Source organism: Elephantulus edwardii, unplaced genomic scaffold (assembly GCF_000299155.1).
Source record: "Elephantulus edwardii isolate Elephantulus edwardi_28Jun2011 unplaced genomic scaffold, EleEdw1.0 scaffold00063, whole genome shotgun sequence".
Classification (NCBI taxonomy): Eukaryota; Metazoa; Chordata; class Mammalia; order Macroscelidea; family Macroscelididae; genus Elephantulus; species Elephantulus edwardii.
Window position 1 is genome coordinate 5146876 of NW_006399813.1, and position 24809 is coordinate 5171684.

The following is a 24809-nucleotide window of genomic DNA, read 5'->3' on the forward strand; positions in this document are numbered from 1 at the left end:
ATTCTTTGTGCAGATATAGTCAACCTAATTCCTGTAAAGAATGTGGCATCAGAACTGGAGGAAACCTCATCATTACAAACTGTGTTATGCAGAGGACACAACCTTGCTTGCTTAAAGTGAGGACAACTTGAAATACTTGCTGTAGAAGATCAACGACTACAGCCTTTGGTATGGATTACATCTTAACATTAAGAAAACAAAGCTCTTCACCATGAGGTCAACAGATAATATCATGATAAACGGAGAAAGGACTGAAGCTGTCAATGATTTCATCTTGTTTGGATCAATGATCAACATCCTTTCCACCAGGAGTCAACAGATGAGAAGACATATTGCATTGAGCAAGTCTGTTGTCAGGGACTTCTCCAAAAGACTTAAGAGCAATGATGTCAACTTGAACACTAACGTGTGCCAGATTCAGACTTTGGTCTTTCCAATCACTTGCTATGCATCTGAGAGCTGGGCAATGAATAAGGATTACAGAAGAACTGATGCTCTTGAAAGCTGTAGTGCTGATTTATGCCTATTATTACCCCATCTTTTTAAGTCCCCATTGAATCTTTCCTATTCCTTCACCTGCCTCACCTGTTCTCTGATCTATCCATGTGATTTCCCTCCTTTCCCTTTTTCTACCCCTTTCCCACTTGCCTGTTCCCCGTTTTGGGAATTTATATGCATCTTACTTCTTGTTGTTATGTGCTGTCGAGTCGCTTGCGACTCATAGCGACCCTGTGTACAACAGCCCTAAACTCTGCTCTATCCTGTGCCAATCACACTGCCTCTGACACACCCATCCCGATTACCCCAGTCACTGAATCAATCCACCTCATAGAGGGCCTTCCCCTCCTGCACTGTCCCTCCACCTTACCAAGCATGATGTCCCTCTCCAAGGACCTGCCCTCCTATATCATGTCCAGAGTATGTCAGACGAAGCCCCAGAATCCTTGCCTCCAAGGAGCAGCCCAGTTTAATCCTTTCCAGGATGAATCTGTTTTTTTTTTTTGCAGTCCATGGTATATTCAATACTCTTCTCCAGCCCACAGCTCAAAGGCATCAATTCTCCTTCTATCCTCTCTAGTCATTGTCCAACTCTCTTATGCATCACAAGTGATTGCAAAGACCATGGCCTGTATCAGATGCACCTTAGTCTCCAGCGTGACACCATTTTACTTAGTTACTTATTTTTATAATAATGGTCTTATGCAATATTTATACTCATGACAAATTCCCAGTCTTAATTAATGGCATCTGTACCTGACCCACTATTTAGGTTAACATTCTTGAAGCCACCCTCTCTCTCTCACATCCCACCTCCATTTACCCTCCATGTCCTGTTTAACCCATCTTTTTCACCTCTCGTCAGTGCTCTCTCCTCCACCCCACTACAATGACCTCCATTCATATATTCACACCCAATGCCTGTGATGTTGCAACAGCTTCCTCCCCTCTTCCTGCGACAGCATGTCCTCTGCTCAGTCATTAGCAATTACTTCCCTAGAAGTGAAACTGAGTATATCACTCTCACTTGAAGCCTTTTGGCAGCTTTCTCTTGACCACAGATTCAAGCCCAGCTTCCTCAGCATATAATATACAGCACACAGCTGTTCCTCTACCTACAATTCCATTTTCACCTCCCAATATTTTCTCCCAATTTATTCTGCTCCTGACTGTCTTACTTCTAGAAAAGTCTTATCTGTCCTTTAAGTCCTCACTTGAATTTCCAGCACTCAGGAAAACAAACACTTTCTTAATCCTCAGAGGTAGTATCTTTCTTTTTTTTCTTTCAGTTATTGTTGTCAGGTGCCATCAAGATGACTTCAACTCAGTGACCCTCTATACAATAGTGACCCTCTATAATAGACCGATCCTGTGCCATCCTCACAATCTCTGCTGTGCTTAATCCCATTACTGTAATCACTGGGTTCATCCACTCTGTTGAGGGTCTTCATCTCCTTCACTGATCCTCCACTTCTCCATTTTTGCAGTAGTCTTATGAAGACTAATGTGTGCCAGATCCAGGCCATAGTCTTTGCTATTTCTTGCTATGACTAGGGATGACAGAAAGAGAACTGATGCCTTTGAGCTATGGTGCTGGAGAAGAGTGTTGAATGTACCATGGTTTGCTAGGAGAACAAACAGGTTTTTCCTAGAGAGGATGAAACCAGGCTGCTCCTTGGAGGCAAAGATTCTGAAGCTCTATCTGATATACTTTGGGCATGTTGCAAGGAGGGACCAGTCCTTGGAGAAGGATGTCATGCTTGGGAGGGTGGAGGGACAGTGTGAGAGAGGAAGACCCTCGATAAGATGGATTAATTCAGTGACTGGGGTAGGTGTGTTGGAGACAATAAGATTGGCACAGGATAGAGCAAGATTTAGGGCTGTTGTACATAGCATCGCTGAGTCGCAGGCAACTTGACAAGAACACGACAAAAACCTGTGGTAATTTATTCATCCCTAAAAGCGGAAGGTCAAGGGCTCTAGTCTTCAAAATGTATTGAAGCTCAACATCAAGAAAACAAAGATTCTTACTACTGCACCAATTGGAAGCTTCATGATACATGAAGAGTTTGAGATTGCTAACAACTTCAGCTTATTTGGTTCCACAATTAACACTCTTGGCATGAGCAGTCAGGAAATCAAAAGAAGAATGACACTGTAGAAGTCTGCTGTCAGGGATCTCTCCAGAGTACTGAAGAGCAATGATGTCAGTCTGGAGACTAAGGTGCGCCTGTTACAGGCTATGGTCTTTGCAATGACTTGCTTTGCATCCCAGAGCTAGACAATAACTAAAGATAATAGAAGAAGGATCAATGCCTTTGAATTCTAGTGCTGGAGAATAGTGTTGAACATACTGTGGACTGTCAGGAGAACAAATAGGTCTGTACTGAAAAGGATTTTGACTCTCCATCTCACATACTTTGCACACATGGCCGGGAGGGGCCAGTCCTTGGAGAAGGGCATCATGCTTGGGAAGGTAGAGAGACAGCACAGAAGAGGAAAACCCCGGATGAGATGGATTGACTGAGTGATTGGAGAAATGGGTTTAGATCTGTCGGAAATGATGAGATTGGCTCAGAATAGGGCAAAGTTCATAGCTAATGTACATAGAGTTGCTGAGTCCCTGGTGACTTGATGGTGCATAACAATAAAAATTGTTATACAAATCTATCTTGTAGGAAGTGCACCCAAAATGCTCCTTAGGGGCAATGATGGTGGAACTCTGTCTCACTTTGGGTATATTTTCAGAAGAAAGCAGTCCTCAGAGACAGATATCATTCATTCTGGGGAAAATAGAGGGTCAGCAAGAGAGAGGAAGATCCTTAGCAAGATGGATTGATGCCATGACTACGACAATGGGCCTGAACCTGACAGAGGTTGTGAAGAGAGTGCAGGATAGGACAAGCTTCAGATCTGTTGTCCTTTGGGTTGCTATGGGTCCTAGTTAACTTGATGGCACCTAACAACAATTGTTATACTTGCAGAGGATGTTGTGGCTGAGACCAGACTCTGGAAGCAGACTGCTAGTTGTGTAATGGGGGGGCCTGCTACTTAATTGTTCTGTGCCTTAGTTCCTCCTATGCCAAATGAAGATGCTATCAGTTGAGTATAAGAACTCAATACATATATTAAAAGAGTGCCAAACACATGACAAGCTCATCTTACAAGTATTTGTGGTTAGTGTTATCATTTAAAAGTATTCATTTCCCATCTCCAGACTGCACATTCTCCTCAGGCAGAATTTTCTTTCTGTAGCTGAATAGTTACTTCAAAGAAAGTGTCTGAAAACTGTTGCTTGAACAAGGAAGAAACTGCACCAGCCTTGGGATGGCAGCTAAACTGGGGTCCTATTCCTGATGCTGAACCAGGACAATGGCTCAGGGGTTACATACCTCTTGGACAGTCTGTGCAGGGTGAATCCGGAAGTTGATTGTTGCCTGGGCCACTGGGGGGATGACATTCACCTGGAGAGAGAACCACAAACCTTGATCTGAGTAAACTTTAAGTCCTCCAGATCAGACCCCTGCCCAGGAAAAGCCAGCCACATCCAGCAGGGGCAGAAGCAGCTGATTAGACAGAAAAGTCCAGGATCTAATTTTATTTTGTTGTTGTTATTGTTAATTGCTGTTGAGTCGAGCACGACTCATAGAGACCCTATGAACAAAAAGCCTGAAGCCTTTCTATACCTGTTGTCATTTCTCAAAGTTCATTGAGTTTCCAGAGGCATGTGGTTTAGGAAGAGGATGAGACTCCTTTGTTGTTGTTGTTATGTGCTGTCTGCCTTTTATTTTTTTCTGGACCCTTGACATGTGGTTATGCTCAGAGTACATGAGTGTGTTAGTGTTAGGCCAGACCATCATAATCCTTGTCCTGGAGGAGATTGCAGAGAAGTGCTGAGAACAAGACTGCTTTCTCTGTGATTGGACAGACATCTCTTTTGAGGTTCTGTGCTGTGCCATTGTTATTCTTCTCTTTGTATTCCCCCTTTCCAAGGCACTAGAACCTAGCACAGGCCTGCAGGCCCCTGTTTGATCCCTTGGGGGAGATGGTGGGGTAATGAGAGTGGGATAATTGTTTCCAAATCCAGTTGTGAAATCTGACCCTATTCTTGGCTTGATCAGGAAGAAGAACTCAGGACCCATTAGAAAGTTGGGTTACAGAAGGTTTTTTTCCTCAAAGGCTATGCATAGTCAGATTTCTCAACTATAAATTTATATGGTTCAAGGTATCCTGAGAACAAGGACAAATGAACTGGGCTTTTATAAATTAACTGTGTTGTTGTGTTTCGTTGAATCGGAACTGACCCATAGTGGGTTTTCAGAGGCAGTTAATTGCATGGGAAGACATTGCCCTGCCTTCTCCCACAGAGCAGCTGGTGGACTTGAGCCACGTGCCTTCAGGATTGTAGCACAACTTCTTGCCAATAGGCCACCAGAGTTCCCTATTAATTAACTACATGGCTTTAATAATAACTTTCTTAGAGTTTCTGTTTTCTCAGCTGTCAAATGGGAAGCAGTGTATTCATAAGGCTGCATTTTTTCCTTGTTGCTTGTTAGTCAATTCCGACTCATGGTAAATCCATGTGTGTCAGAGATGAGATGTGTTCCAAGGAGTTTTCAGTGCCCATAATGTTATAGAATTAGATTGCTAGGGCTTTCTTCTGTGGTGCCTTTGGTTAGATTTGAACCATCAACCTTTTACTTAGGAACTGAGCATGTTAGTCATTTGCACTCCTAACCATCTGTTGTTATGTACTGTAGAGTAGGCACTGACCCGTAGCTGACCCTCTGGAGGGTTTTCAGAGGCAGTTAATCGCATGGGAGGAGAGTAGGGAGATCAAATGTATCAACACATGTATAAAGCACGCTGGGAAGGTTAGTCAGATGCAATGACGTTGTACAATTATTTTGGTCATGACTATATGCAGCTGGTGAAGGTCCAGTTCGAGCTAATACACTGGAAAATCTAGTCAATTTTTCCAGGAGTTAATTCAGAGGCACTGATCCCATATTTTGGGCTCTCAAGTCCTGCACAGCTTATTGCCTCTGAAAACTCCTCTGGAAGGTCAGCTATGGGTTGGTTCTGACTTGACAGTACACAACAACAATGATGATCACAGTCTGGACTTGAGATCATGAGTGCTCCAGGTGGTCACAAGGGAGGTCTGGTGACAGGGTCTCTAGGGGGTGCACTGCTCACCCAAAGGCTGCACCTCTCTGACAGGTCAGCTCTGTCAACAGCCCTGAGGGAGGGAGCTGAGAAATCTCCTTTTGTGTGACTTACAGCCTTGGAGACCTGCCATACGTCAATTCTGACTCAACAGAAACACATTGAGTTACTGGATCACACTGTATTCTATGTGCAAGTGGTATGAACTTTTGTTGTTCTGTGCCATCAAAGTGCCTGTGACTCATAGCAACCCTCAGTATAATAGCTCTGAATCCTGCCCTATCCTGAGACAATCTCACTGTCTCCACATCTACCCAGTTATTGTACCAATCCATCTCATCTGGGGTCTTCCTCGCTGTCTCTCCATCCTTCCTAGCATGATGTCCTTCTCCAAGGACTCATCTCTCCTGGCCACATGCCCAAAGTATGTGAGAAGGAGCTTCAAAATCCTTACCTCAAAGGAGCATCCTGGTTTCACTCTCTCCAGGTCAGATCTTTTCATTCTCTTGGCAGTCTATGGTCTGTTCAATATTCTAGTTTTCAAAAGGTTTACATTCAAACTAACTCGTGTGCTAGCAGCTGGATCCTTTTAACAGCAGCTACTCAGTGTCCAGTCAATAGGAAGCAGACCAATTAGATGGTGAAACATTTATCCCAAGTATGAATCATTCAAAACTCATTTTTAGAGATCTCATATAGTGTTTACATTAATTTATGCTTATTAAGGCCACTCAGTATTTATTTCACTTTTGTGAGAAATCACTATATCTGTATCTCTCTTATCTATCTATCTCTGTACTGTGTGGGTTTTTGGGAGAAATGACAATGTGTATATTTTAAGTAGTTTTTTGAGAAATTAAGACATATATATATTTTTCTTTTTCGAGAAATTACGACGTATTTATTTTAACTGTGCAGAAAGGTACCCTGGTAGTGAAGTGCTCAACTTGTAAGTGCATCAACTTTGTAAGGTTGATGGTTTGAACTCCCCACCAGAAGCTCTGTGGGAGAAAGGTGAAGTAGTTTGCTTCCATAAGGATTTACAAATGGTAAGTTAGAGGACTCAAGATATATATTAAAGGAAGAGTTGACAAGGTTGACCTGGAATGTGGGAAAAAGATCAGCGTTCAGGAGGGTTCCAAGAATTAGGAACTAAATCAGTGATAGAATGGAGTTTTCTGAGGTGGAAAATAGAAGGGCAGAAAGTTTCAGAGAAAGATGAAAAATTCATTTTTGGACATGCCAGTTTCAAATGTTTTATTCAGACTAATGATTTATAGCTCCTTAGATATTGAGTATCCCCCTGCCTCTTTTTAATGTTTTGTGAAGCCTTTTTTTTTAGTTTTTTAATTTTTAATATTCATTTTTGTTAATGATTCTTTGTCTTTCAGAGTCACAAATGAAGAACAGATATTACTATACTCAAGGTGCTTTGTACTCTCTTATTTTCTTTATTTATGATTCATGCATAGACGATATCACCAATTCTATCTTACTGCTATCTATCCTACTAGCAAGTTCTTGAAAAAATGTTTTTCTCACTCAGTGAGTTAATAGATAATAATTTTTTTTCACCTCAACTTGTATTTTCTTTTTTTTCCCCAAGTTATATTTTCTAATCAACCAATTATTTTTCAGGATTATCACTGGTTATATTTAGAAAATCTTGGCTAATATTTATTAAATCACTGTCACTTATTGTGGTATTCTAATACATTATACTCTCTACTAATGTGATTTAATTTTCCCCAAAACATTTATTTTAATTATTTCATTGAGGTCATAGGTCAACCTAAAATAATTTTTACAGCCTTGCAACTCTATGGACAGTTCTACTTTGTCTTATTAGGGACAATATGAATAGGAACTGAGTTGATGGTAACAGTTTTTAAAAATCACATACGTAAGAGCTCTGGTGGCCTAGTGGTAAGAAGCTCTGCTGCAATCCCAAAGGTATGCAGTTCGAATCCACAAGATGCTCTGTGAGAGAAGGATGGGAAATCTACTCCCATGGGATTTATTGTCTCTGAAAACCTGCTGGAGGGTCAACTAGGAGTTGGTTCCAACTTGACAGCACATAGCAACAAAAACAATAGAAGGTAATACCAGTTATACTTGAGGGAAGATACATTAATCACTCATTCAACTAGTTAACCAGGTAAATCTTTCAAAATGTAGGGAAAGGCTGGTCTTAGAAAGTAGAAGAAAGAGAGGAGTCTGTATGATCCAAATGGCAGAGTGATTCAGTAAAACATACTGAGTCACAATCTGGACATAGGCCATAAGAACTACCTTCTAATTTTACACTAGTGTGATAGGCTGGGTTTTCTGGTAGGGACACAGACTCAGAGGACTTGAGGAAGACCATGGAAATACACATACACACCAGCAGTGTACACAGTGTACATATACACAGTATAACCAGCAGTTTCAGAGGGTGCAGAAACCTAGGTGAGGCCCTTGGCTCTTGAGAGTTGGCCAACTAGTGACATAGGACAAATCAGCACCAATCCTTCCTATTATTAAAAGTCCCTGCCTAAGAAGGAAGGATGAGGCAAGAAATAAAGCCTGAGGAGAGACGGGGAGCTGGGGAGTAAGAGAAAGGTAGATGAGAGGCACCAGGCAATGTTACCTTGACTCCTGCATTGAACATGGTGAGGGCCGTGGTGGTCCTAATCTGTGCACTGGTTATGTAGCTTCTCTCCAAGAACCTAAAGCAAAAGGATTAGAGTAAAATGTTACAAGGCACTGTCCAATGGAGAGAAAGAAGAGGGTTGGAGGATCACTCACTGTTATAGACTGAATTGAATCTTCAAAAATATGTGCCGACCTGGCTGTTGTGTATCTTCAAGGCAGAACCGACCCAAGGCTTACCCTCCAGTGGGGTTTCAGAGCTAATTAATTGCACAGGAGGAGACCGCCCATCCTTCTCTTTCAGAGCAGCTGGTGGATTTAAATCTCCTACCTTTGGAACTGTAGCATAGTTTGTCACTGTTATGTTGTTGTTAAGTGTCGTCAAGTTGTTGGCGACTCATAGCGAACTTATGGATGAAAGTCCTTGACACCTGCATGACTTTCCTCCTTTTTCCAGGTTCATAGGGTTTCTGGAGGCAAGCTATTATGGAAGTGGATGCCACTCCTGCTTCCAAGCTTGTTTTAATGGGGGAGCTCCACCAAACACTGTCCATCATGGGTAACCATTAATGCATTTGACACATCAGTGTCACAGTGTTCAACTTCACAGCAACCACAAGTTACTTCTGTACAGCAAGTGGACAGACGAGGGCTATATGACCAAAAAGAAGGGCCTAAGGGCCGCCAATTAGAGTCACCCACCAAAGTGATGAAAGTTTGTCACTAGGCCACTAGATTATTATTTACATTCCTTGGAGAGGGATATTACTCCAAATATGGGGGGCAGCGAAGGAGAGGAATACTTTACACAAGATGGATTGACACAGTGACTGTAGTAGCAATGGGCTCAAATATCAGAGATGATGACGTTGGCAGAGGATAAGACAAGGTTCAGATCTGTTGTTCAAAGGGCCATTGAGTCATACTCAACTCACATTAACAACAATATAATTCTGTAATTATCTTCTAATCTGTAAGCTGATGTAATTATCCTGCATATTGTAAATCTAACCTCTATGATGTTAATGAAACAGGGGTTGTAGTTATGTTAATGAAGCAGGATATATCCACAGAATTAGGCTATAACTTGAATCAACCTTCTCTGATATTAAAGAGATTGGACAAGACAGCAGAGATCAGAGGACTCAGACTCCCATGAGGGAAGAAGAATCAAGGGTGGCATGTGCCCTTATGCTGATACATTTCTAGACCCAGGGGGAGATTGGTGACAAGGACCCCTCTCTACATCTAGCAGAGAGAGAAGCGTTTCCCCAGAGCTGGAACCCTGAACTCAGACTCTTGGCCTCCTAAACAACAAAAGAATATAGTTCTGTTTGTTGAAGTCATCCACTTGTGGTATTCTCTTATAGCAACACTCGATTCCTGAGGCAAAAATTAGTAACAAGAGAGTAAGGTGCTGGGGAGCTCTGGTGGCCTAGTGGCAAGGAGCTGCAACTACAATCCCAGAGGCACACGGTTCGAATCCACCAGATGCTCTGCCGGGAGAAGGAGGGACAATCTCCTCCTGTACCAGTCAGATCTGATTTGACGGTACACTCACACAAAAATTTAAAAAAAAAATTAAAAAAAAAGAGAGTAAGGTGCTATTCTAACTAAAAAAACCCTCTAGCTTATTGCCTTGGAATCAGAAGCCACTCGTAGTTGACCCTGCAGCAGGTTTTTAGAGGCTGTAAATCACACAGGAGGAGAGTGGCCATCTTTATCCTGTGGAGCTGCTTTTCTAACATGTTAGTGGTTTGGGAAGCGGATAATGAGTGGAGCATGGAAGTGTTTTGAGGTGCCTAATAGTAGACTGTGCTCATGTAGAACCTGTATACAGACTAAGAGGCAATGTTCAAACAGAAAAGGGATATAATGCATAGTTTAAAATCTGGAAAGGTGTGCATCAAGGCTTTATCTTTTCACCATACTTCCTCAATCTGGATGCTGAGAAAAGAACTCAAGAAATTGAACTACATGATAAAGAACAAGACATGAGGCTTGGAGGGAGTCTCGTTAACAACCTGCAGGTGACACAACTTTGATTGCTGAAAGCAAAGAGGACTCGAGGCACTTAGCATCTTACGGTAAAGAAAGCAAAAATCTTAATGACTGGACTAATACGTAACATTATGATAAATGGAGAAAAGATTGAATCGTCGAGGATTTCGTTTTACCTCTGTCCTTATGCAACAACCACAGAAGCAGCAGGTAAGAAATCAAAGATATGTTGCACTGGCAAGTCTGCTGCCAAGGACTCCTTTGAATTGTTAAAAAGTAAAGACATCACTTTAAGGACTGGGGTGTGCCTGAGTCAAGTAATGGTATTTTCAGTTGCTTTATATGTATATGAAAACTGGAAAATGAATAAGAAAGACTGAAGAATTAGTGATGTTTTTGAATTATGGTGTCGGTAAAGGATATTGACTATACCATGGACTGCTGGAATACAGGATGTGTCTATAGGACTGTATCCTGACTTAACCACTTTTGATATATAAAAGAGATTAAACAAGCAGAAAAGGTTAGAAGCACTTGACTACCACCAAGAAAAAAGATCCTGGAGCAGAATGCGTCCTTTGGACAGTTCCTGCACTGAGAAATCCCTAGATTTGGAAATGTTGATGACAAGGATTTTCTACAGAGTTGGAAGAGAAAAAAAAATGCCTTTTCACAGGGCTACAGCCTTGAATCCACACTGCTAGACTTCTAAGCAGTTAAATACTAATGACCAAAGATGAATTGGGGGATGTCATCCAGGACAGCGTCCATGAGGAAAGTGAAAGGTCTTATAAAAGCAAAAAGTGAAAATATATTAAAAAAAATAAAAAGACTAAGATGAATATCAGAAGAAACTCAAACTTAGCCTCAAGTAGAGAAAAGCCAAAGGCAAAGGCAGAAATGATGACATAAGAGCAGTGAAGAGAAGATTTCAAAAGGCAGCTTGAGAAGACAGAGTGATGTGCAAAGACCAAGAGTTAGAAAACCAAAATGGAAGACCATGCTCAGCATTTTTCAAGCTGAAAGAACTGAATAAAAAAAATTAATTCAAGTCTTGAGTTGTAATATTGAAGACTGTACTATGGGCAAAATATTGAATGATACAGGAAGCATCAAAAGATGATGGATGAAATACACAGACTCATTGTACCAAAAAATCACAGTTGGTTGAAACAGGACCATTTCATGAAGAAGCATGTGCTCAAGAACCAAGACTACTGAAGAAAGAAGTTCAAGTTGAACTGAAGGCATGGGGGGTGGGGGGGTGGGGAGAAGAAGGCCCAGGAACTGATGAAACAATAAGTGAGGTATTTCAGCAGACAGATGCAGCCCTTGATGTGCTTACTAGTCTATGCCAAGAAATTCACAAGAGAGGCCTAGAGCCTGGAAGAGATCTAGACATTTTTTCCCATTAAAAAAAAAGTAGGTGATTAAACAGGATGCAAAAATTGTAGAACAGTATCATTACTATTACACACAGGTAAAGTGTTGCTGAAGATTATCCAAAAAGAGTTGGTACAGTACATAAACAAGGAACTGCCAGAAATTAAAATTGGATTCAAAAGAGATTGTGGAACAAGAGATATCATCACAGAGGTCATATGAATCTTGGCTGAAAGCAGAGAATACCAGAAAGACATTTACTTGTGTTTTATTGACTATAAGGCATTTGACTGTGTGGTTCATAATAAATTACAAACAACATTGAGAATAATGGGAATTCCAAGACACTTAATTGTGTTGAACCAAAAATCTATACCTCGTGAGTGACTGACTGAATGAAAACCAGTTAAAAACAAACCTATACATGGACCAGGCAGCAGTCATTTCAACAGAATATGAAGACACTGCATGGTTTAAAATTAGGCGTGCATCAGGGTTGTTTGCTTTCTCCATACTTACTCAGCTTGTGTGCTGAGCAAATCATTTGAGAAGCTGGACCCTAAGAAGAATGTGGCATTAGGTTTGGAGGAAGATTCAGCAAGAACTTATATTTGTTGTTATGTTATGTGCCGTCGAGTCGTTTCTGACTCATAGCGACCCTATGCACAACAGCCCTAAACCCTGCTCTATCCTGCGCCAACCGCACCGCCTCTGACACACCCATCCCTATTACCCCAGTCACCAAATCAATCCATCTCATAGAGGGTCTTCCCCTCCTGCATTGTCCCTCAACCCTCCCAAGCATGATGTCCCTCTCCAAGGACCCGTGCCTCCTGGCAACATGTCCAAAGTATGTCAGACGAAGCCCCAGAATCCTTGCCTCCAAGGAGTAGCTTGGTTTAATCCTCTCCAAGACAAATCCGTTTGTTTTCCTGGCAGTCCAGGGTACATTCAGTACCCTTCTCCAGCACCACAGCTCAAAAGCATCCACTCTCCTTCTGTCCTCCCTAGTCATTGTCCAACTCTCTGATGCATAACAAGCGATTGCAAATACCATGGCCTGTATCAGGTGCACCTTAGTCTCCAGAGAGACACTGTTGCTCCTGAGTACTTTAGAGAGGTCCCTAACATCAGAATTTCCCATCGCGATATGCTTTTTGATTTCCTGACTGCTGGTGCCAAGAGTGTTGACTGTGGAGCCGAGCAAACTGAAGCTGTGAACAATCTCAATCTCTTCGTCATCCATCCTGACGCTGCCAATTGGTCCAGTGGTGAGAATCTTTGTCTTCTTGACATTGAGCCTCAGTCCATACTGAAGGCTGCAGTCCTTGACCCTTCGCAGCAAGTGCATGAGGTCCTCCTCAGTTTCAGCAAGCAGGGTTGTGTCATCTGCATAACGGAGATTGTTAATAGACCTTCCACCAATCCTGATGCCACAGTTCTCCTCACAGAGCCCAGCCTCTCGGATAATCTGCTCTGCATACATGTTGAAAAGGTATGGAGACAGGATGCATCCCTGGCGTACACCCTTCCCAATTTTGAACCATGCAGTGTTACCCTGCTCTGTTCTGACTACTGCCTCTTGGTCCAAGTATAGGTTTTTTATTAGCACAATTAAATGTTCTGGGATTCCCATTCTTCTCAGAGTCAGCCACAGTTTGTTATGATCCACACAGTCAAATGCCTTTGCATAATCAATGAAACACAGATAGACATTCTTCTGGTATTCTCTGCTTTCAGCCAAGATCCATCTAACATCAGCAACAATATCCCTAGTACCACGACCCCTTCTAAACCCAGCCTGGACTTCTGGCAGTTCTCTGCTGATGTGCTGTTCTAATCGTTTTTGGATGATCTTCAGCAGAATCTTGCTTGCATGTGAAATCAATGACACTGTTCTGTAGTTTCCACACTCAGTTGGGTCACCTTTCTTTGGAATGGGAACAAATATAGGTCTCTTCCAGTCAGTTGGCCAAGTGGTTGTTCTCCAGATTTCTTGGCTTAATTCAGAAAAATGCAAACCTTGCTTGCAGAAAGTAAACATTTGAGACACTAAAGAAGAGCAAAGACTACAGTCTTCAATATGGATTACATCTCAATATCAAGAAAATAAAAATCCTTGGACCAGTAGACAAATTTATGACTGTAGTTGTTAAGGATTTCCATTTTCCTTGGATGTGTCAAGGATTTAATTTTACTTGGATCCAAAATCAACACCTATTGTAGCAACAGTCAAGAGTTTCTAAAAAAAAAAAAGAGTTTCTTAGACATCTTTTAGTCTAATATCTTGTATATGAAATTAGGTGTTGTTTCTGGAGCTCTGGTGGCCTAATGGTGTGCTGCAGTTCCAAAGGCATGTGGTTCAAATCCACCAGCTGACCTGCATGAGAAGGATGGGCAATGAACTCCCTTGCAATTAAGTGCCTCTGAAAATCTGCGCACCACTTCCAGCTTGACATCAAACAACAAATTAAACTAAGAGGAGGAAATTCAGGAATAGGTAAGTTTGGGATAGGGAATGTGGGAGGTGGGGAAGAGAATAATTTACCTTTTTACAATAGGCCGAAACAGCCAGATGTTGTTCAAGATAAAACTGGTGGGGAAGGGAAACTGAAAGAGAAAGAACAAGGTCAGGAGAATTAAGAGGACTCAGCAGGATAGGGTCACAACTTCTCACCTAGGCTCCCATATGTATTTATCTGGGAGCCTCTCTGGCAGTCAGGGGTGCAGCTCTCTGCTAGAGGGGAGGGATAAAGAGCCAATACCAGCTGGACTTATCTATTGGTTAGAATAGTTACAGAGCAGCTTCAAGGGTGGGTGGGAAACAGCTCCCAAAAAGTGCTTGTGTGGGTTTAGACCATAAGGTCTTGGTTAAGCATCAACATCACAGCCCATTAAATCAGCAAACTCCCCCTCTTGACTTAATAAATCGTCTGGGCACGGACAGAACACTGGACAGCAACCGGACCCTTCCATTACTCTGAAGGTTAATACTCTGCCACCCTTTCTTCCTCTTCCATGACTGACTAAGAATATGTGATACTCGACCCCACACCTCATTGGCCAGAAGCTCCAATGTTGTCTTCAGTGGCCCATCTCCAAACATGTTAGGCAATGGTGTCTGCTCCAACCTGGAAGGGAAATGATGCTCTCAAGACTCACTCCACATAAAGATCAGCAACCCAAAGAAGAGAAGGAAAGAGACAGGAAGTTTCAGCAAGACTGATTGGAAGGTCACTAATTCTAATTCTTTAACCTCCATCAACCCAAACGTTTGGAGGTCTTAGAGTATCAGCAAGACCACCGCTAGTTCACCAGCCAAAGCTTTCCTGGGCTACTAAATGTAAGTCAGGACACCTCATCTTCTTTTCCTCTGGTTTCTCCTAAGCCGTCTCTTGCCACACTGCAGCAGAACTGTCGGTCTCCTCCAGTAACAATGAGGCCCATGGGGACAGGCACTGCAGCCTTTTCATTCTCAATGTAAAAGCTATCACTTGGCATAAAGCCATGGCCATTATATGTACTCAGTTAAATATGTGATTAAGGACTAAGAGAAATGATGGTCTCAAGATTAGAAACCAGCAACACAGTGAGCTCGGCTGTTCCTAACCCTGCAGCTATCACAGTCAGCAGTCCTTTGAGTCATTGCCAGGGCAGGTGGTAGATTTAGATAGCTCTGTTAGTTGTTGTTGTTGTAGTCAGGAGCCATAGAGTCAAGTATGACCCACAGCAATCCTATGAACAACAGATTTGAACCCTGTCCTACCCTGTGCCATCCTCACACATTCTGACACACTATTGTCAGTTGTGGCAGTCACTGTATCAGTCCACCTGGTTGAGGGTCTTCCTCTCTTCTCCAACCCTCCACCTTTCCAAGCATGATGTCTCTATCCAAGGAATAGCTTCTCCTAGCAACATACCTAACTTTTTGGTTAACAGTCAGTTAGGAGCTGGGGTCTCTTATTTAAAGCAGTTGGGATATGGAAGGCAGGCCTTTTTGATTAACATACCATAGATAGTTCTAGGCACTGTCATTGTCAAGTCTAATTGCTTGCCTGGACTCTAGATGACTCCAGCTACCATATTAATGTACTAGGAGTTTATCTTCTGATCCCTACCTTTTGCATGTGTACTAGCGTCTGCCCCTGCTGTGAAACCCCTACTATGCCTTGCGAATTTTGCTGCAAGCCAGGGAGCTTAGCTCCTCAAACTCAAAGTAGGAAAGTGACCAGGAATTGCTTACCTGCTGACAGCAGCTGCAAGGATCCCAATGCTCGTTTCCTTTGGAGGTGCTGAGGAATGCCCTGGAGCCATGTTTACTTGTAGTTTGAGGTTAATGCTACCTTTCTCGGAGACTGCAATCCTGTAGGATCAGAGATAGCCCTCCTGATGTAATCCCAGCCAGGTTTATCTCTTTGTGGGGATCTGGGTCTATTAGTTTGAGTAGGCTGGGAAGTCAGCTTCATGTCGCTGAAAAAGTTTACACTAGAAGAGGATGGAAATGGGGAGCCCAGAGCTAGCCAAAAATAGGACAAAGAAGAGGTTGTCTCAGCATGACTTACACATACCAGGCTGAGATCATTCCTCACAGGGCGTGAGAATCCCTGCCAAGGAGAGGTGTTACTCACTGGGCAAAAGGCTTCTTGATGTTGGGAATGAAGCCATCAAGGATGAAGCCACCCTCATCCACGATGAAGGCTAGCTGGATACCCCTTGCCTGTAGCAGCGCTGAGATCTTCTGAGCCCCGTGTTCCCCTGATACCTGTGGACATTGAACCCAGACTCACACACAGTCCTCAGCCTCACCTCCACCCCTCCCCACCTGTGGGGCAAGGACCTAGACAATCCTGCTTCACAGAATCTTGGAATATCAGAGTTAGAAGGGCTGCCCCATCTCATTTCACACAAATGAAGAACCAGGAACCCAAAGAGTGAAGTGATTTGCCTGACATTAAAATAAGTGGCCTCACTGGGGATATGACATGTAACTTCCTGTTCAGTTCTCTGCACCACACGAATGGTTCTTAAGGCGTAGTTGAGATCTACTATACAGGGTCTGGAAATCTGTATTTTGGTCAAGGTTCTCAGAAATTTCTGGCAAAGACACAGAGAAGTTTTCAAACCACCACATTAACATCATGGACACCTTAAAGCTAGGGAGCAAACTGGATTAGGGTAAAGTGCCCCCAGCCCTGTGAGAGGCCCAGAGGCGGGTGCAGGGTGAGAAGACACTACCTCCTCATCATGGCCCAGCGCAATGAAGAAAGATCTTCTGGGAACATAGTTCCGGATCAGCAGTAGCTCCAAGGCCTGTAGGATTGCCTGGGAACAGAAACACAATGGGAAAGGAGAAAAGCTTATTTTCTGCCTATGTGTACCAAGGAGTCAGAGACGTTGAGCTGCCTAGAGCTGGGCTGCTGGGCCTACAATCTAAGAGACTCTTTGTTATGTGCCATTGAGTCTGATGACCCAAAGCTGACCCTCCAGCAAGTTTTCAGAGGCTGTAAATTCCATGGGAGGGGACTGCTAATGTTTCTCCCCCAGAGCAGCTAATAGATTCAAAACACATATTGTGTTGGCTGCATAATTTACTAGTAAGCCACCAGGGCTCTCTAAGAGACTCTTTAAGGAACAAATTCAAATGGCCCCAGGGGATTGGAGGAGGGGAAGCATAACATTTTTACCACCTGGAGAATAGTATAAACTTATCAATGTCAAAGCTGAGCAGATCTCTGGTGATCATTCCCTCTAATCCCTATTGTAAGGATGACAAATTGAGGCCCAGGAGGGAGAGGCAACACTGACAGCTGGAACCTAGATCTCCTGGAGCCAGGATTCTCTCTCCCATAACCTCCTGCCTCTCAGGGACCATCCAAGGCACCCCACCCACTCTGGATTGATCTTTAAGGTCTCAAGGCAGAGGGGATGTATGGTGTCAGACCATCACAGAGTTCTTGTTGTCCAGTGTGCCTCGACCATGGATGAAGCCATCACGTTCCATCCCGGAGAACGGGGGCACCTCCCAGCCTTCTGTCGGGGCAGGAACCACATCAAAGTGAGCCATCAGCATGTAGGGCTGCAGTCTGGGGTTTGAACCTCGGACAGTGAACAGGTGGCTGTATCCTCCCACGACTTCATGCTGGATAAAGGTGGCGCTGAATACTTTAGGAAAGGCTAGAGGTAGAGGGATGGAAAGAAAGGACAGAAAGACAGGGTGAAGTTTCTTTTAAAGCACCATTTGGCACTCCCCTGACCCTTGGATTTTTGTCTGTTTGTTTTTTTTTTTTTAAATCAGCCTTTCTTTTGGAAGCTCTAATTCCTAATCTTCCTGGGGAACCTTGGAAATTATTCTTTCTCATATTTTAATATACTCTTAGTAATGTAATTGTTGTTGCTGTGTACTGTTGGGTGAGAACTAACTGATAGCTGACCTCCCAGCAGGTTTTCAGAGGCAATACGTTGCACAGGAGGAGATGACTCATCCTTCTTCTACGGAGCAGTAGGTGGATTTGAACCACATGCTTTTGGAATTGCAGCTACACCATTAAGACAACCACTATCTCAAGATCTGGCTCAGTCTGACATATAACGTATTTTTACAAATACAGGGGATAGAGCCATATAGACAGAAAAAGAACTGCCAGAGAATCAATTCCAACTCACACTGACCCTACAGGGCAGGGGCAAGAGGGAAATACCTCCTAGGTTTTCAAGCCTGTAACTCTTTACAGAAACAGACTGGGTGGCTGGTCTCTCTCCCATGCAGTGCCTGTGGATTCAAACTTCTGACCTTTTGGTTTGCAGCTAAAAGTGTAACTCACCAGGAGTATGCCAAGTTTTGAAGATAATAGGTTATAGTATCCCAATTGCTTAGAATAAGATTATCTTATCTATGTTATTATTGATTGCTATGGAGTCAAGCACGACTCATAGTGGCTCTATGAACAAAAGATCTAATGCCTTTCCATAACTATCATCAATTCCAAGTTCATAGAGTTTCCAGAAGCATGCGGTTTAGGAAGTGGATGCCACTCCTGCTTCTTAGTCTGTTTTACAACTGGGAACTCCACCAAACACTGTCCACATTGGGCAACCATTCTGGTATTTGATAGTCCAATGGTACAAGGTTCAGCATCACAGCAACCCAGGTGTGTGTGTGTGTATATATATATATACCTAATATAAATATAAAATAATTTTTTTCAGGGTTCTTTCAACAGAAAACACTTATAATGTTTGTGTTATATGGAGATAAAAATTATTCCATCCTTCACAAGGCCACATTTGTGTGCACAAGTGTTGATGTTCCCAGGGTCATTATGAAATTCATGAAACAAACATTTTTATCTCTCACTGGATTTTTTTTTCTTGGAATGGGAAAAAATTCCCCATGTAGCTCAGTGGACAACTGAAGACAGAAACCTAAAGACCACGCTTTCATCTTGCCAGCCAGATTATCTAGTTTATTATCACTGTGTAATTGGCCTCCTAGTTTTTAGTAAAAGGTGCTCTTGTGACATAGTGGGTTATAGGTCTGACTCTTAGCCGAAAGGTCAGTGGTGCAAATCCACCAGCTGCTCTGCAGGAGAAAGACAGGAGAAAGCTTTACTGCCTTAGGAACCCGTGGTGGGTTGCCATGAGTTCTGACTTGTTTTGTTTGTCTATCTCTTAGTAAAGACTTTAACCTCACTTCAGTTTAGTTACTGAGAACTAACCCCAGATCTACCTCATCCCAGAGTGTTAGAGACAGGGCCACATGTTGCTTCTAAGCCACCCTCTCCCTGTGACGTTTTTTGGCTGGTTTTTATTTGATTTAGGAAGATGGTTTCAGTACACTCCTTTTACTCCTGACTTGACCCCTCTCAGATAGGTACTCCATGGATTCTGGGGCTGAGGAGAGAGAACTGATGTGATAGCTCCAAGTTCTTAACTGCCCAGAAGCTTAGAATTGTAGTATTGATGAATGTGGAGAAGGCCTGAGTGTGTGGAGTGCGTGTATGTGTGTTTGGAGGTTAAGGTGGGAGGAGCTGGGACATAGTCCTGAACTTTGTACAGATAAAAGGAGTCCCCTCTACCTCTGTGATTATGTATTTATTGGCTGGCACACATACAGGGCAAAGATTAAGAGAATTTAAACTCTGACTATCTATGTGTCTTGTTCTTCAAAGGGAAAAGCTCTAGTGTCTACTCTGTCTCCATTTTTAACTCCCAATTTCTCTGTACTTCCCTACTATGTTCAAAACTAAAAAGAAACTATGGAGATTAAGTGTCTTCTGGCTCAGTCACAAAATAAACTTCTTTATCCCTTGCAAAAGAACCATGCCTCCAGCATGCCCCCTACTACCTTTGCTCTCAGTCTAAGTGAGGTAGAATATGTTTACCTTTATAGATGTATTTGCCAAACTCAGCCAGGGCTGTCGTATTGAAGTCGTCTGGGCCGAAAGACACAGTTGGGATCTGAATGGCACCTGCAGTCAGAGATGGAAGGCTAAAGTTAACAGGCATTGGTCCTCTGCTGTGCGCTCAGCTCTTTCACATTCAGCATCTTAGTGCAGAGGGCATTGAAATCCTGAAAGAGGTGTTCAAGATTTCCCCACAACAAGCCACAGAGCTGGGATTTAAACCTCAGTTTTCAGTAGTCTCCTAAGACAAACAAAACTCCCTGGGTTGGTTTTGACAAATAGAATTCTTAAAGAAAAACAATGCCCAAGATCTGAGGGGTAGTAGTAGATTCAGACCCTGATCATGTATAAGGTCAGAGCCAAAAATACATTTTTTCCTTAAGTGTCACTCTCTGCCTCAGAAAACATACTCCTTTTGCGGATTCTGAGTGCCCAGTTCTTTTAAAAAGATGATGCCTGTCAGGAGGTGGATTTAGAAGCTTCCGCATAAACTCTCCCTCCCCTAAACCTCCTCTCCCTCCCTAGTCCTATGATAACATCTTCCTTGGATGCCTCCATTTCTGAGTTGCCACTCCTGGCTTATCCCTCTTGAGTCTATTATCAAATACAAACACCACTGCGGTGGAAGCACAATTAATCTTGTTTTCTTAGCTAGCTTTCCAAGAACACCATGGGAGCAAGTGCACCTGGGTAGTCTGGGACTGTGGGACAGGTTCTCAAAGACAAAGCTAGGCTCTATCCCACCACCTACTGCACAGACCAAAGACCTGCACTCAGAGTTCTAAGCTATGTTGCTCCCAGACCCTCCTCGAGATTCTGATCTAGTTTTTGCTGTGCTTGCTCTCTGGCCAGCAAAGGTCCTCCTATGCTTTGGGGTAAGCCCTGCGTGCCTCTGAGCAGGGTCATCCAGTTCACACACATTTTACATTTAATTGCAGGGGTTAGCTTTTGGTCGCTGCATCTGCCTGTACATGTTTATGTAGGCAGTTTCTTTTAATCCAGTATTTTATGAGAGGGAAAAAGCTGGAGCTACCGCCGGTGTTGAGGAAGGGTTCTATTATCCCACAGGTTCCAGCACTCAATAGAAACTATCCTTTTGCCAAATATGGCTTCAGCAGATGAGAGCCGTCCTGGTTTCATTTAGAGAGATGTTCTTCAATTAGGAGATGGAATTAGGAACATGGACACCTTAGGATCAGTCTGGACAAAATTTTTAGAACGAGGCAGAGCTCAGTGAGCCCTACAGGCCTTAGTGACCTAGAAAAGGAGCATTTAACTGACATAACACTCGATTTCCCTTAGACAAGGCAGAGAACAATAGTGTTAAAACGCCACAGAGAGCAACAAGTGAAAACTGTCAAAAGTGCCACGCAAATAAAATCAGCTGTGACACTCCTGGCAAGGAAGCAGGGGATAGAGTGGATGTCAGTAGTGACAAGAAGAGTAAATAGTGCCACACAGGGAGCGCCCAGATTCCCCGGGAACCGGGGCTGGGGCAGAGTGGCGCCCTCGAGGTGGGTGCGAGGCCCCCCAGACAAGGGCTGGGGCTGGACTGGGGGTGGGTTGTGGAGCTCGGGCTTGAGCTCTGTGGAGGGAGAGTGAGAGGTCTTGAGTTGTGACCCCCAGGAGGGAGGGACATGCATCTGCGCATAGGTGGGCGACAGGAACCCAGGTTCACCTTTCAGCGCCTCTTTCAACTTGACCCGCTCCTCTTCGGTGAACAGAGAGGGGATTCGCAACGCTTCTCGGTGCGCCTTGTCCTGCGGGCCCTCGGATCTGGAGACAGTGGCGATACCTAGGAGCAGCAAAGGCACTAGGGCCAGCACGCAAACGTATCGCCGGGCCATGATTCCTGGAGTCCTCGCCGCCCGTCCGCGCCTGGAATTTGGACCTAAACACTAGACTTCTTTGCTCTCTCTGTCACCGCTTCAATTCCCACGTTCTGCTTTGGCCCCACCCCATCTCTGGATACGGCCAATCACTGCCCGGCTGGGACTACCAGACAACCAATCAACGGGAACTCCCCCCAGTGGCGAAAGGCCTAATGGGGGTTGTGTTTTTTTTCTCCTAAAGCAGGTGGAAAGCAGAGCAAAGGTGAGGTGATAAAAGGCTCCAGGTTGCAGGTCCTCACTTGAGCTGTTCTGTGATACCCATAAATCGCTTGCCATATGACAACTACACAAATGAAGAAAAATAAGCGAAACTGAACAGGCCTTGTTCTACTTATTGTTACCAGAATTTATCCACCAGGTTCTGAAGCTTAGAACTTGACTACCGTTGCCTTAGATTCTGAGGAGGCTGGGCGCTGGGTTGATTTCATCGAGCTCAGAGGATTTATTGTTATTTGGGAATTTTGCTGACAATGTTTTTTTATATTAAGGTTAACATTATAGTGTTGCAGTTTTCGCCAAATACAGTGACTTAAGAATTTTTTGAAAAATTGCTGGTCACTAAGAGTCTTGCTCGACTTGATTGCACCTAACAATTGAGTGATGGTGAAACTTCTTGTTACATTCTTTTGACTTGTTGTGAGAAGGGACTGGCCCTCGGAAAATAGACTCATGCTGGGTAAGGTGGAGTTCAGAGAAAGAAAGGAAGACCCTTAGGAAGAAAGGTTGACACAATGACTTTTTAATTTTTAAATTATTATTATTATTAATTTTAATGAAAATTTATGACACAATGACTTTTAACAATGGGCTCAAACAAAGCAGAAACTGACGATGGTGTGAGATAGGGCTAGTTCAGCTCTGTTGTTCATAGGATCATTATAAATCGTAGTCAACTTGACGGCATCTAATAACAAATACAAAGGTAATTTTGATGTATTAATAAATATTAAATAAATGGAAAATTAGAAATGTTCAGAATAGTGGTTCATTGTTGAAAAAAAAATTTCTTAACAAAATAGAACTATAAAATTAGATTTTTTTTTGGAGCCAGAGGGAACTGTTTCTTCCACATATTTTGAGGCAGCTTCATTTGGTACTACAATCACATTTTGGGATCCTCCAGAAAATTAATAAAATGCTGTACAGTCAATAGGATAACTACATGTAACCAAAGCTCCAGACATAATCCTAACGTTTATCAAAAGTCAAAGAGGGAGTATTTTGTTCTAGTTTCACCCTCATTCTGCTTAAGAATGAAAACTATACCAAACCCTACAATCATGCACTCATGTAGTTAATTTTATATGTTCATTTAAAAACATTGTAAGTTACTTCACACATAGAAACATACTGAATATTGGCTAGCCAATCAAAAGGATTTTTTTTAAATTAAGGATGAAAACAATTTTTTTCTTAAATAGACAAGAGGAGGAGCAAGATCATCTTCAATAGTGAGTGTCTGTCTCTCATGACGAGGAGAGCTCATGAAAGGAATTTTAAAATATCTGAATATTAATTTCTATAAAATTTAAGACTTTCTATGACAAAAATCCTCACCACTGAACTGGTAAACAACATCATGATAGATGGAGAAAAGATAAAAATTGTCAGTAATTTCATGTTCCTTGGATACACAGTCAACACTCTTGATACCAGCAGTCAGGAGATCAGGAGATGTACTACACTGGGAAAGTCTTCTGTCATGAATCTCTCCAAATTACAGAGGAACAGTGATGTCTGTTTGAAGACTAAAGTGTGCTTGATTTGGGTGATGGTCTTTCCCATCATGCATCTAAGAACTAGACAATGAATAATAAGAAGAATAATTTGATGTCTTTGAATTGTGATGTTAGAGTACTGAATGCTTTATGGAATGCCAAAAGAACAAAATATATATCTTGGAGAGAGTGAAACCAAATGCTCCTTGAAGGCAAATATAACTAAGCTTTGTCACACATACTTTGGACATGTTGATAAGAGGGGATATCCCTTGGAAAGGGACATGATGATTTGAAAGGTCAATGGGAGGAAGAAAGACCCTCTATGAGATAGATGGACACAGACTCTGCAGCAATGATCTCAAGTGTGTCAGATGATTAGGATAGCACAGGACATGGCAGAGGTCAGATCTGTGGTTCAGAGTCTCTATGAGTCATACTTGATGACACCTAACAATAACAACAACAAAATTAATAAACATCTGTGTACTATAATTCATTTGAAAAGAATAAACTTTCTTCATTCATATGAAAAATAAATTGCCATCCCAGTATCCAGAGATATTGATTCATAGTATTTTAATGTGTCATCTAATATTTTTCTCTGAACACAGATATTAATGTATAAAATATGTGTTTTTAAAAAATGGAACAGATATCTGTTGCTGTGTACCATCAAGTCAGAACTGACCCATATCTGACCCTTCAGTGGGTTTTCAGAGACAGTTTATTGCCCATCCTTCTCCTGCACAGCAACAGATGGAATCAAACTGCACGTGTTTAGGATTGCAGTGCAGCTTCTTGCCACCAAAGCTTCTTATAATAGATACATGCTACATAGAAATTTCTATGTTTCAGCGATGGTGATGATGACATAGGGTAGGGCAGAGTTCAGATCTATTGTCACTTCATAGGGTGACTATGAATTAAAGGCAACTCAGTTTCTCCTAACAACAAATTCTGCTTTAAGCGAGGATTCCGAGGCTTCATCTGACATATTTTGGGCATATTGCAAGGCAGGGCCGGTCCTTATAGAGGGACATCATGCTTGGAAGGGTGGAGGCATGGAGAAAGAGAAGGAGACCACCGATTAGAGAGATTGATGCAATGAC

General features: G+C 42.6%; 1 protein-coding gene across 1 annotated transcript in view; it reads right to left on the bottom strand.

The window, feature by feature from the left end:
• The window catches only part of PM20D1 (peptidase M20 domain containing 1), a 42785-nt gene extending 20851 nt beyond the window's left edge, over positions 1 to 21934 (bottom strand). Inside the window, exons 1-10 of the mRNA XM_006887922.1 lie at positions 21766 to 21934; positions 20067 to 20153; positions 17627 to 17859; positions 16921 to 17007; positions 16314 to 16447; positions 15929 to 16048; positions 14741 to 14816; positions 14234 to 14295; positions 8300 to 8378; positions 3891 to 3962 (exon numbers count right to left, since the gene is read on the bottom strand). Coding sequence (XP_006887984.1) covers positions 3891 to 3962; positions 8300 to 8378; positions 14234 to 14295; positions 14741 to 14816; positions 15929 to 16048; positions 16314 to 16447; positions 16921 to 17007; positions 17627 to 17859; positions 20067 to 20153; positions 21766 to 21934 — 1119 coding nt within the window. The remainder of the gene's footprint in view (positions 1 to 3890; positions 3963 to 8299; positions 8379 to 14233; positions 14296 to 14740; positions 14817 to 15928; positions 16049 to 16313; positions 16448 to 16920; positions 17008 to 17626; positions 17860 to 20066; positions 20154 to 21765) is intronic.
• Positions 21935 to 24809: the final 2875 nt, after the last annotated feature.